A 13,577-nucleotide genomic window follows, 5' to 3' on the forward strand; every position below is an offset into this window, starting at 1 on the left:
ATTTTACCCCAAAAAACTGGGAAAACTTATTGACTCGAGTATAAGACTAGGGTGGGAAATGCAGCAGCTACTGGTAAATTTCTAAATAAAATTAGATCCTAAAAAAATTATATTAATTGAATATTTATTTCCAGTGTGTGTATATAATGAATGCAGTGTGTGTGTGTATGAGTGCAGCGTGTGTATGAATGCAGTGTGTGTATGAGTGCAGTGTGTGTGTGTATGAGTGCAGTGTGTGTGTGTATGAGTGCAGTGTGTGTGTGTATGAGCGCAGTGTGTGTATGAATGCAGTGTGTATATGAGTGCAGCGTGTGTGTATATGAGTGCAGCGTGTGTATGAGTGCAGCGTGTGTATGAGTGCAGTGTGTGTGTATATGAGTGCAGTGTGTGTATGAATGCAGTGTGTGTATGAATGCAGTGTGTGTGTATGAGTGCAGTGTGTATGAATGCAGTGTGTATGAATGCAGTGTGTATGAATGCAGTGTGTGTGTGTGTATGAATGCAGTGTGTATGAATGCAGTGTGTGTATGAATGCAGTGTGTGTGTGAGTGCAGTGTGTATGAATGCAGTGTGTATGAGTGCAGTGTGTGCATGAATGCAGTGTGTGTGTGTGTGTGTATGAGTGCAGTGTGTATGAGTGCAGTGTGTGTGTGTATGTGTGTGTGTATGTGTGTGTGTTGCAGAGCCTTGGGGGGGGCAATTTTATAATTTTTTTTACATTATTTTAATATTTTTTTTTCATTATTTTTTTATTTACTTATTATTTTTTTTCATTATTTTAATATTTTTTTATTATTATTTATTATTTGTAATGTTATTTTTCATTTTTAATTATTATTTTATTATTAATTTATTTTTGTTTCGTCCCCCCTCCCTGCTTGCTAGCTGGCCAGGGAGGGGGGCTCCTTCCCTGGTGGTCCAGTGGGGTTGGTAGTTCAGTGGGGGGGCTGTGGGGGCTGCAGAGATGTTACTTACCTCTCCTGCAGCTCCTGTCAGCTCTCTCCTCCTCCGCGCCGTCCGGTCAGCTCCCTCTGTCAGCTCACACTGTAAGTCTCGCGAGAGCCGCGGCTCTCGCGAGATTTACACTGGGAGCTGACCGAGGTGCTGAACGGATGGCGCGGAGGAGGAGAGAGCTGACAGGAGCTGCAGGAAAGGTAAGTAACATCTCTGCAGCCCCCTGTCTGTATTATGGCAATGAAAATTGCCATAATACAGACTATTGACTCGAGTATAAGCCGAGTTGGGGTTTTTCAGCAGAAAAAATGTGCTGAAAAACTCGGCTTATACTCGAGTATATACGGTACTTGATTTTTTTTTAAATGCATTTTCTTGCTTATTCGTACATTGTTAGTCTTTATTACAGTTTATTTTTTCACAGTATTGGGGAGTCAACCATAAAGGTATTAACTATTAATATGTAATAAGTAATATTAAATCCCTTTATTTAGTGTTTAATTTCAAAACTATTATTTTTATTATTTGACAAGCACATTTTGATTTTTTCAGCTTATAAAGATGTTCCTGAGAACTTTTCATAATATCAACAGCTTAAACATTTTGAAATGCAGTATTTTGAAAATGGAGCAGTTCAAAATAAAATTTTACCTGTTGGTCTTTGTAAGTTTTTTTGTACTAGTATTCTTCTTTGAGTACCATCCATCGCAGCCTCTTCGATGTGCGAACGATCTCCAATCACTGTCCAATACATCATTCTGATAGCCATTGCCAGCAAATTATGTAAGAGCAAAAAGACATCTTTTAAACTCTGATGGTTTTTAAAACTTCAACTCTCAATGACAAAAATTGTAACACTGCACTAAATGTAAGAATTAATTTGCGACAAGCAAAGAGAACATACCCTTTTTTTGGATTGACAGCAATAGCATAGGGTTCACCAGCTATGTTGGTTAAGAGACGTGTGCAGTTAGGTCCATTTATTTGTCCTACATTAATAGAATATCTCAAACTAGTCCAATGAGTAGTATAATAACTGAACCAATGCATACGGGAGTGATCCGTCCAGTAGATATTTCCTGCAATCCAATCAACTGCGATATCTCGAGGCCTTTTGAACTCAGGGCACTACAAATAAATACATCATTACAATAAGTAATTATGCTTTTCATCATAATAGAGGGCATCTATAAATCAGTTGCGTACTTTGGTCAAAACTATTTTGGATACTTATATTACAATTATTACCGCGTAAATCTCTCTGGATCAGTCAGTACAAAATATCTCTTTTCAAAATATAATATGAACACATTTTTGAATTTGATATTTTATCAGAAAACAAATGCATTTTGCAATTTCAGTTAATTTATTGAAAACTACTTAAAGCATTGGAAGCATAATGCCCATAACGATGAACCCACTGACGTTTAGCATACCACAATCATATAATGCCATATTGTCAGTGAGCTAGTTCATTAAATATTGCCTTGCCAAAGCTGCCCAGGTCAACTACATGTGCTGCTAAAATTAAAATATCTAGGAACAATATCTGCTCAAAAGGAGAGTCAGAAGCAGTTAACTCCTGAGTTAGCTGTGAGTATGAATCATCTTTTCTAAGTTGCAGTATTAACTGCCAAGTTCCAAACAACATCTAGAAGCAACATCAATCAAGAATACTTCAGTGGCACTTTATGAAATTGAAATCTACAAGTCAAAGATCTCAATGTAAAGAGTAAGTTGAGGTACTGCAAGCTTACTGGATACTGGAGCAATGAAAATGAATTTGCAGAGACGTGAGTCATACTTCAACATCTGGACATCTTAACAGTTCTTATGGGTTTCATAGATGTCAAAAGAAGACTATCTGGGTAGTTGTGTACTTTTAATTAAGGTTTGATATCAAAGGAACATTGTGGCTGTTATGGGTCTGGTTATATTTTGAGTTAGTCCCACTGTTCAAGTTTTTCTCACTTCTATTCACTGAAAGTCTTCTAATCATTGGGAAATATAAAACCTTGGGCTAGATTTTATTCAAATAGCACATTTTCTATTTGGAGTCTTTGTTAGACATAGCTCTGTCATCATTTCAGATCACGACTTGGGAGAAAAAATATATAAAACAGTTTTCTTCTCCAAAATGTTTCTAGATAAATTTCTACTCAATATATGATACTTTTTTTAAATGTATTTAACAGCCATTTACTGTTTGACTTAAATGTTTATTTTATAAAGCAATAGCATAATCTTTAACATTATTTTAGACTTACAATTAAACCGCTCTTAGTTTCTTTTCCACCTCTTCCATGAAATGTGTTGTAGAAAATGCCTCCGGGATTAAACTGGGTACTCCATATAATCATATTTCCTTGCAGATACATCTCCATTCCTGTTATTCTGGAGTTGTGTGCAATCCGAGAAATTTGATGATGTTCTGCATTAAAGCTGAATGGGTATCTGAAAGCAAGGACCTCGGTGTCATTAGCGACATAAAGTACTTGGTCTTCTGAATCTGAAATATAGAGTATTTACAGTTAGGTTTTTGTTTTTTGATAAAATACCATTTAAAAAAATGTAAATCAAAAGTAAAAACGTGTTGTGTTTTTTTGGATGATCAATTTAACAACTATAACAACTACTCCAGTGGTTATTTTCGGTCATTAGGCTTAAATGTAGAAAGTAATACTGAAACATTATTTAACCAAGTTTTAAAAGGTGATGATAAAGTTACTTGGGCCTGATCTTGCTCTGTGACCTGAATATCTAACACAAGAGCAGAAAATATTTTTATTACAAAAACAGTACTATCAGTTATGTTTTATGAAAAATAACGTACATTTCCACATGAGGATTCTTTACAATAATAGTCTTTAATAATAATAATAATAATAATAATAATAATAATAATAATAATACTAATAACAGTCTTTAACCCCTTAAGGACCAAACTTCTGGAATAAAAGGGAATTATGACATGTCACACATGTCATGTGTCCTTAAGGGGTTAAAGTCAAATATGTAGGATGATGTAAAAAAGTTGAACTTCAATACTAGAGTCATAAACATGAAGATGCCATTGTTTTACATTGATGTATGAATGTTATATCCTTCAGGTAGTAAATCAGGTGATACATCAATCAGAAATCTGTAGCATATACATTCTATATAATACAAGGCAACATCTTTGTATGCTGCTAATCAACAAGATGAAATTATGCGTGTGTAGAGGAACACATTGTGGGCATAGTAACACTACACAGAAATACCTACCTTTGTACAATATAATAAAATGAAAGAAATCTAAAACTAATAATTGGAATTCAAGAATATCTGCCACTTATATATATGTAAATGGTGAACGGATTTTTGATATCCCAAATGTTAAAGCAGAGCTTATGTTCTAGTAGGAAGTAAAACTGAAACAACATATTAATTTGGTTGTTCCCCTAAAAGGGTAATGGTAAAGAATTCACAAAGGAATTACCAACGTAGCAAAGAATAAAAAATAGTTGCGCTGGCTGCCAACTGATGAGGATTGTCAATGTAGAATTGGTATGTCCAGAGTCAGGTGTAAAGTCCTAAACTATACTAAAGGTGGTGCACCCTCATCAGCACAACCTGACATTTTAAAGGGCACATTACAGCAACACATTATGTGCATACAATTATTCTTCCTGACTGCACAAACCTGAGGTTCCATGCACCATTATTGATTGCCACAGTTGTACTGTGGTTAAGTTTAATATTAGATCTCATCTCATGCATAAACATTAAGCCCAGAACTACACAATCTGAAGGCCCATATTCAATGACAAGATACATCTTACCAATGCTCCAGGGTATTTTCATATGTATTCCTCATTTATTTGGAATCAATATTCACCTTTAACAACACAGCTCTGATTCTTTTCCAGGAAATTTCTGTCACATGAACATTTGTAGGAGCCTTTCAAATTAGTACAGTGGTGGGAACAGCTCCCCAGAACTAAGCATTCATTTGTATCTGTAAAAGATATAACATAATACTATACTGGTGACTGAAGACAAAGGATAATTAAGGACAACTTTACAGCAGATGTCTACATAGCTTTAAAGAAATAATTAAATTGTAAATGTGTTCACCAGAATAAGTCAGTAATAAAGGGAACAACAGTTACCCAAAAAATGGCAAATCTTATATTTGCTGAAACCAGGTCTTATTGACCCCCATAGGGTTTTATGTTTGTTTTTACCTTTTTCTACATATAATTAACCCTATGTCTATGTTTTGATGCATTCAGTTTGCATTCGTACCTGGCAATTGTGTATACATAATTTCCATAATTACAATAATTGCATATTATTATTATTATTATTATATTATTATTATTGCAAACACATTTATTTGTTAGCAAATTATGCTATCAACAGTGCAGCACCAGGAGTCACATTGCTGTGAGCTTCCAAGAGCTGAATAAAAAGAGACTAACTCTGTGTTGAGCTCACTCTTTGCAAAGCTGTTACATTCTGAAAGGAAAGTGAGTAGGGGAAGAGGGCTGCAGTTTCTTCTCTTCTGTCTGTGCTGTATTCACATGGAGCACAGAGGGGGATATCAAATGACATCATATCTTCCATGTACCTAGTGAATACACCATGAATGCTGCTTGGCAGAGCAGATGGACAGCCTCCTAGAGAGTGCAAGGCAATCAGAGGATGGCTGATAGGGAATGAGGAAAGTCAATCATCCTCCCTCCCAGAGAAGAAGGTAATCAGAGGTTGGCCAGCAGAGAAGAGTAGTGAGCAGCTATCAATAAGAGTACTTGTTATGACACTGTCACCACTGCACCAGGGTATATGCATGTGTATTTCTGACAGTGCATTTGTGCGTGACTGTGTATGTGTGACAGTGTGTGTTTCTGTAAGCATGTATATGTGTATGTCTGAGAGTGTGTGTTTGACAGTGTGTGTGAGTGACAATGTGGATTTGTGTGTGTTTATATATCTGTGTGTGTGTGTGTGTTTGTCTTTCTGACTGTTATATCTGTCTGTCCTAAATATCTGTGTATGTATTAATGCATGAGTGTGTGCTTTAATCAGGGGCTGTATATATGTGCATGTATCAGAATGTATATGTGTGACAAATTCCCCTTTTTACCTGAGTTTGCCATGAGCTCCTCCTATGTGACAAACTCCCCTTTTTACCTGAGTTTCCCACAAGCTCCTGGAGGAGCCTGCTTGCCACAGACTATGGACCCTGTGAAATATAAAGTCAAAGTATCCGTTCGTGTATTTGGACTATGTGGTTCATGTGGGTGGCCGCAATTCTTATGGACAACCATGAGGTGGTGGCCATCTTGTTTGCATGAACGCAGGCAACGGTGTTTGGGCATGAATCTCATGGAACTAAAATCGGACACAGAACCTCCCCAACACCGCTGGACTTCCATCATCGCCTGCGTTAGTTTCTATACAACTTAGAAGGGCACTGTTTGGTGAAATCATTCGTCTGGATGAGGGGAACAAGCTCCAGGGTAAGATCATTGACTCTGTTCAGTAGTTTGTTCATTTTCAAACTACCGAACTAGACCGACTGCAAGCCCTGATTCTCTGGAACTGTTTTTGGCATGGGACCATGCCTGTGGTTGGCCAAACATGTAACTTCCAGCGATTTCCAGAACCTCTGTACTGATCTGGGTGATTTGTTGGATATGTTGGTCACCCAGATCAAGGCTATCAGGGGATGTAACTGTGTGGGGTTTTAAGTATGTTTAGGGTACTTTTGGGGTGTGTATAAAACTTTTGTTTTTTGTGCCTGGTGATAATTGAGTTACTACATGATCTGAGACAATTATCTCCCAGGTAGGGTAGAGGGATTGTATGATTGTATATGGGAGTGTCAGGTATTTAAACACCTTTGTCATTGGTCTGTGACTTTGTGCTGTAGTCCCCCACAAGGTCCAGGGGAGAGTGCCCCTTGCATGTGGCTGCCATTAAAGCATTCCAGCTTGCACTCCAAAACTGTGTGTCATCCTTTTATTGTAGAGAAGGAAGATTTCACTTCTGTGTCTGCTGTTCCGGCTTGCAGGAGCTCCAACGGAGAAAGTCCTTGTAAGGATTAGAGCTCCCAGGACTAAGTGTCGTCCAGTGCCTGGTGGTGTCTAGAGCGAATTCCCCATTCGGCTCCAGGAAGGAGCGGTTTCATGGCCCCAGTCAAGGCATGGCAACTGTCGGCAGAAGTGCTGCGGTTTGTCCCCTGTTCCAGCTAGGTCCTTGGCGGAGGTACCCAGCCATGGGTAGAGGGATCTCCGCTACATTTGGTGGCAGCGGTGGGATGGCTTCCTAGCTATGGGAAGCCAGCACGACTTCAGAGATGGGAGGCAAGTACCGTCGGGCAGTATGCAGCATTGACACCCAGTTTGGATTATTATAATCACCAATTATTATTATTGTTATTTTAAAATTTGGTGGTAAAATGGTTGCATGAAAAGAGTCAAAATACCCCAAGTTTAAAACCTTAGGTTGTCTTCTTTTAAAAAATATATATACATGTGAAAAGTTATTCAGGGATTCCTAACAGATATCAGTGTTACAATGTAACTTGCGTTTATTTTGAAAAAAAATGGTTTGGAAATAGCAAAGTGCTACTTGTACTTATAGCCCTATAACTTTCCAAAAAGCTAAGAACATGTTAACATTGGGTATTTCTAAACTCAGGACAAAATTGAGAAACTATTTAGCATGGGTGTTTTTAGCGGTTGTAGATTTTGGGGGTCAAAGTTCGAAAAAGTGTGTTTAAACTTTTTGTCATATTTTATAATTTTTTTATAGTAAATTATATGATATGATGAAAATAATGGTATCTTTGGGTACAGTAAATGAGTAAGAGGAAAATTACAGCTAAACAGAAACACAGCAGAAATGTAAACACAGTCCTGGTCCCAAACAGTAAGAGAATTGAAAAGCGGTCTGGTCACTAAGAGGTTAAACATTACTTTCCAGGACACCTAAAATACTCTGATACTGGGAGTGTTTTTTGCAAACCACAAGGCAGTGAAAGGGTTAAATAGTAACAATGTCGCATTTTGCATATGTACTTTAGTAAATAGCCCCAACATAATTTACCCATCCACCTTATCAATGTATTTGCCAGTTAACATTCTGATCATGCAATCAGGAAGATAGAAACATAAAATAGTGAAGAGAAAATAATCCCGACATTTAAACAGCAATAACTTTAAAATGGAAACACAGTTTGAAAAGAAATGCATTAGGCTAAAAACACAAAAACATGACAAAGCCATTTCAATAAAACAAAGAATCTACTACAACACAGTGAAAACAAATCACAGAGCAGATAGTGTTTTAATTATTCTTGTAAATGTATTTGTCATTTTGAAGCAAAGAACTCTGTGCTCTGACTCCAGAGCATTACATCTAGTTTTATTGCAAACACTATGAATATTAAATGAAAATCCATCAATAATATCGAAGGTGCACAGCACAAATTAACTGGGAATGCAAAATGCTCTAATGTGTGATAGATAATATTAAAGTTAAAAAAGTATATAAAATATGAAAACCTGCCCTCCTACAGAGCATTATACTCTTGCATTTTACTAGTACATATGTCAAGCTTTAGTTATAAACGTATTGATTGTTTAACGTTTAATTATCATTTTGTTTATTACATAATATTCATTGCTTCCATATGAATTTTACAAATAGATGATAAATATTTACATTAAATATGATAATGGGTCATATGTTTTTTTTTTTTTTATAAAATGATATAAGCCATATGTGTCTAACTTTCTCCCCCCCCTATTGGTATTGGGCAACGCCTTTCACAAAATTCCATTCATTCATCCATCTTTGAAGAACGTAGCTTTTATACAGATACAATGTTAGCTGTTAGGTTGAGATGTTCTTTTTTGAATGTACAAAGTTTTTTAATATCTGAAGCCTTAACCCCTTAAGGACCAAACTTCTGGAATAAAAGGGAATCATGACATGTCACACATGTCATGTGTCCTTAAGGGGTTAAAGTGGCACTGTCGTGACAAACTTACCTTCCTTTTATTGTTTCCTCTTCTCTTCCTCTCTCAGAATCTGTTCTTCTTTCCTTTATTTCTGATCTAGTTTTCTTTAAAACATAAGACAATATGGAGACTACTTTGTCTTACATATTTTTCCTATGTTTGACTTTCTTTGACCAAAGGAGGAGCTTAAGTCAGTCCTTTCCTGTGTCATAGAAAGTACTCACCATTCCCCTTGGCACAGGAAAGGGAGCTGACTTAAGCTCCTCCTTGTGTTAGAGAATGTCAGGGGTAGGAATAATACATAAGACAAAGCAGTCCCTACTAGATCAGAAATAAAAAAAGAACAGATTCAAAGAGAGGAAGAGAAGAGGAAGCAGTTGGGAAAACGTAAGTTAGGCGTGACAGTGCCACTTTAAGTAATGCTACAGTCTTATTTTTGGCACTTCAGAAATATTTGGAAAAATAAAAGCAGATAGAAAAAAAATGCATCTTTCTTTACCTGTTCTTTACAAACACATATTTCTTTTCATAGATAGAGAGAATGCATTCTTCTTTAACAAACAATTATATGTTCTATGCATATTTTCATTATGATATATTTTTGTAATTATATTTGGCTGGTGCTAGATTAATATTGTGATAGTCACATCTTAATTTATCTTTTGAAATATAAGTAGGAAAAGCCTTAATTCCTGTCGTTTGTACACTAAGCTACTATCATGGAGATATACTGTTGCCTTATAACAGGACGTGATTTTTTCACTGTTCTGCATGAACAGCTTTCTTATTTCTGAGGGGATATTAAAATGTGCTGTGTTCAGAATTTAAATCATGTTCATGTCCCAGGTAACTTTTCTGACACTTTTGGATATAAGGAATTTACCTTCGCATTGTCTGTTTTTCAAGTTTCTCTGGAATCCAGGTTTACAGTGACAAAATGCATATTTATTCGTTTGATTACAGTAGGCATCATCACCACAAGGATTTACATCTGCTTCACAAAAGTATTTGCTTGCCTCTGAAAAGAAAAATAAAAGCCACATGAAAGAAATTAAGTGTTAAATGACTAATATGGTAATTTTAAAAACATATACATCAACACAATTGTATTTTACAATTTATTTTAAAGAAGGAATATAATGCAAATCTATATTCTTAGTGTTACCCAAGTGGGGTGAGAGTGTACCACAATAATATCATAATTTGTTTTGGTGTAATCGCAAATTAACCCCATGTTGAATTTGTCTCTGAAATATTGCAACACAAGACGTATTTTTAGAAATTAAAGTAATTGTTGGGGAATTGTGCCACATCCAATTTGTTAACTGACAGATTTATTCACTAAAATGTGAACTGTCAAGAATTCAAAGCAAAATCAAAGTAAAGTTCCAGTTTTGGGCTATTTAGCCAAGCTAAAAACACAGCAGACTTGGAGAATATTTACAAATTGCATATTTTGGCCAACATTTATTTGGTTGCCAGTGCAAGACACTTAAATCGACACTGTAGGCACTTTAACAACTTTAGCTCATTGAAGTTGTTATAGTGCCTGCTGTCACTCCACCCTCATGACCCCCCAAAACAATATTTAACTTTTTAGAAGCCTAGAAAGTGCGGCTTCAAAACATGCCCCCAATTTTACTTCCCAATTCTCCTACCATAAAGTACCATGTGTACTGCCATCACAATGACCATAGAGAATTGTTAAGTACAATGCTCCACTAGGGAGGAATTGTAGGTGCATCGTGGTGAGCACCACATATGTTCATAAGTTTCACAATGCTCCTCTATGGCACGCCTCCAGGATGGTGTAAAAGAGGAAGAGAATGCGGCAGCACTGAGGGAGACTCAGCGCTGGAAAATTTGTTTATTTCTATCTTATTTCATTTTTATGTAAATGGGTGGGGAGCAAATTTGCAAGGGGCACCAGGACTGTGCCGTTAGGCATACAGATATACATTCCTAATTCTATAGTGTTCATTTAACTATATATTATCTTCCTTGCACTGCAGGCTGAAGATAATATAAATATATATACTCAATTTTGTCGGGTGCTGGGCCGAGGTCATCAAAGATACAGAGTTTAAATTGATGGTCCGCACTTGCGATTTTAATAAAATATAACTTTTATTAGTTACATTTAAAAAAGGTGCCAATAATTCATCGATGTTTCAGTCCCGGTTCGGGACTTTCCTCAGGACAGCTGAGGACCGGGACTGAAACGTTGATTAATTATTGGCACCTTTTTAAAATGTAACTAATGAAAGTTATATTTTATTAAAAATCGTGAGTCCGGACCATCAATTTGAACTCTATATACGTATATATATATACATACATAGCCAGTGCATTAGTGAAAATCTTGGTTAGCTCAGATCAAGGCAGATATGGCGAAATAAGCAAATCATCTATTTCCAAAGCAGTTACTTGTGGTTCACTCTTGAAACTAAGCTGGTTAGGATCAGAAGAGGATTAACCATAAGGCGACCCTAGGCAGCTGCCTGGAGCCCAGGGGTTACACTGGTGCCCAGGAAAGATGCATTTTCTTGGTTCCATTTACCATCACTACATAAAGAATTGGTTGGGTTGTTTGCTTAGGACATCCTACCTTCAACAATACCAACAGTATAAAAATAGATCAAATGTAAAATAAAAAGTGAAAACAAACAAGTTGACTTAGGCTTGTTGTGGATAAACTGCAGTATGTGTGTTGTGTTGAGCCGACAAGAATAATTAATCCAACTTCTGTTGACATTTGTCAGTTTGGTACAAATCACTACTGATGATTGGACACCTCAGTTAAATTATTATTTCCAGGCATTATTTCTTTATTCCTAGGGCTTCTCATTGCAATTGACCCGAATGTCATTTGTTCTATTTAGTTTTGGTTTAATAAATCTCATATGGAAGCTTTTTAAATTAGTTATAATGATCACAGAAAAAAAATAGTATTTTGCACAAAACAACCTGTCCTACAACTTTAGTAATTTATTGTTTTTCATCCCCGTCTGCGAACCATGGAGTGAATCATAAACAAACAAAAACAATATACTGTGTCTGCTTCAAAAACAGAATTGCTAACTGTGTGTGCATTTAAAGAAAATTAGTAAGGAAATGGTGCATGGCCGAAATCCTATTTGTGGAAAATATGCACTCTCAGCGCTATTAAAGTTGAGAATTAATGCAAACAGATGGGCTGAGTTAAAATAGTTACTTTTTAAAATTGCTTTTATTTTAATAGTTAGCTCTCATTTATTTAGAGTTTTTAATAGCCCTTTGTGTTTAATACATGTGGAATATTAAACAGCCATGTTGCTATTGATATTGATTGCACGTATAGCATTTAATGACCTCTATCGAGAACAAAAGTATTTTAAAGGACAAAGTGTCAGGGAACATATCGGCTTGTATAGGTAAAATTCTTAAAGGGACATGTATTTCATAGGTTATAGCCTTATTAATAGGCTGTATTTTTTGCATGTTTAAATCTTTAGAGTTTTTGCATAAAATAAATAAATGTTTTGCCGAATTTGGGACCATAAACCTGCCTCCTTAACCACATCCCCTCACTCCAGAAAAATACTTCCTTATCAAATGTATCACAGGAAGGCATATAGTGAGGATATCACTACTTGTTCATAGTTTCTCTGACTGTCTGCAGCCACGTTGTGAATTAAAGGTAGCTCACACAGTGCTGTTGGGGCTGATATTGTGTGTATACGTTTGAGAAGGAAGTATTAACCCCTTAAGGACGGAGGACGGTTCAGGACCGTCATCGGCATTTTTGCGTTGCCGACCGGTGACGGTCCTGAACCGTCCTAACCGTCCAATGTACTTACCCGATTGCCGTCGTTCCCCCGGCGGCGATCGGCGGTGCTCCCGGTGTGGGGAGACTGCCTGCAGCCCAGACAGTCTCCCCATGGTGGTTTAGGACCCCTGTGGCCATGTGATCGCCCAACAGGGCGACCACATGGTCACAATAGGTGTCCTAGTCTCTGCCTGCAGGGGGACTGCCTGTGCTGACAGGCAGTCTCCCTGCAACTGTAAAATCAGAAAAATATTTAAAGTGAAAGTTAATAAAAAAATATTATTATATATGTGTATATATATGATATATAGACATATATTATACCTATATCATATACGTCTATATATCATATATATAATGTCATGCTAAGTGTATTTTTATATTAATATGTACATATATTAATATAAAAATACACTTATAATTAATTTATACACGTGTATATATATAATATATATAATAACTATATATGTTGTATATATATATTATTATAAAATACGAATAATAAATAATTTAAATTAAATTAAAAAAATTAAAAATAATAATAAAAATTAAAAAAAAATTATATATCTATACAAAATTTTATTCTAACTGTATTTTGATATTAATATATATATATATTTATATCAAAATACACTTAGAATGAAATTGTATATATATCTATGTATATATAAATAAATAAAAAGAATGCAAACTATTCATATGTCCATATACAAAATTACATAAATAATTATATAAATATACACGTAGACTTCAAATATATAAATATGCATATATATTTAAATACTACGTGCGTATTTATG

General features: G+C 35.8%; 1 protein-coding gene across 1 annotated transcript in view; it reads right to left on the bottom strand.

Annotated features, from left to right (window-relative positions):
- LRP1B (LDL receptor related protein 1B) overlaps window positions 1–13,577 on the bottom strand; it is a 1,140,323-nt gene that overhangs the window by 68,178 nt on the left and 1,058,568 nt on the right. Inside the window, exons 75-79 of the mRNA XM_063429375.1 lie at window positions 9,853–9,987; window positions 4,835–4,954; window positions 3,222–3,463; window positions 1,859–2,082; window positions 1,606–1,712 (exon numbers count right to left, since the gene is read on the bottom strand). Of these exons, the coding sequence (XP_063285445.1) occupies window positions 1,606–1,712; window positions 1,859–2,082; window positions 3,222–3,463; window positions 4,835–4,954; window positions 9,853–9,987 (828 nt within the window). The remainder of the gene's footprint in view (window positions 1–1,605; window positions 1,713–1,858; window positions 2,083–3,221; window positions 3,464–4,834; window positions 4,955–9,852; window positions 9,988–13,577) is intronic.

Source organism: Pelobates fuscus, chromosome 8 (assembly GCF_036172605.1).
Source record: "Pelobates fuscus isolate aPelFus1 chromosome 8, aPelFus1.pri, whole genome shotgun sequence".
Classification (NCBI taxonomy): Eukaryota; Metazoa; Chordata; class Amphibia; order Anura; family Pelobatidae; genus Pelobates; species Pelobates fuscus.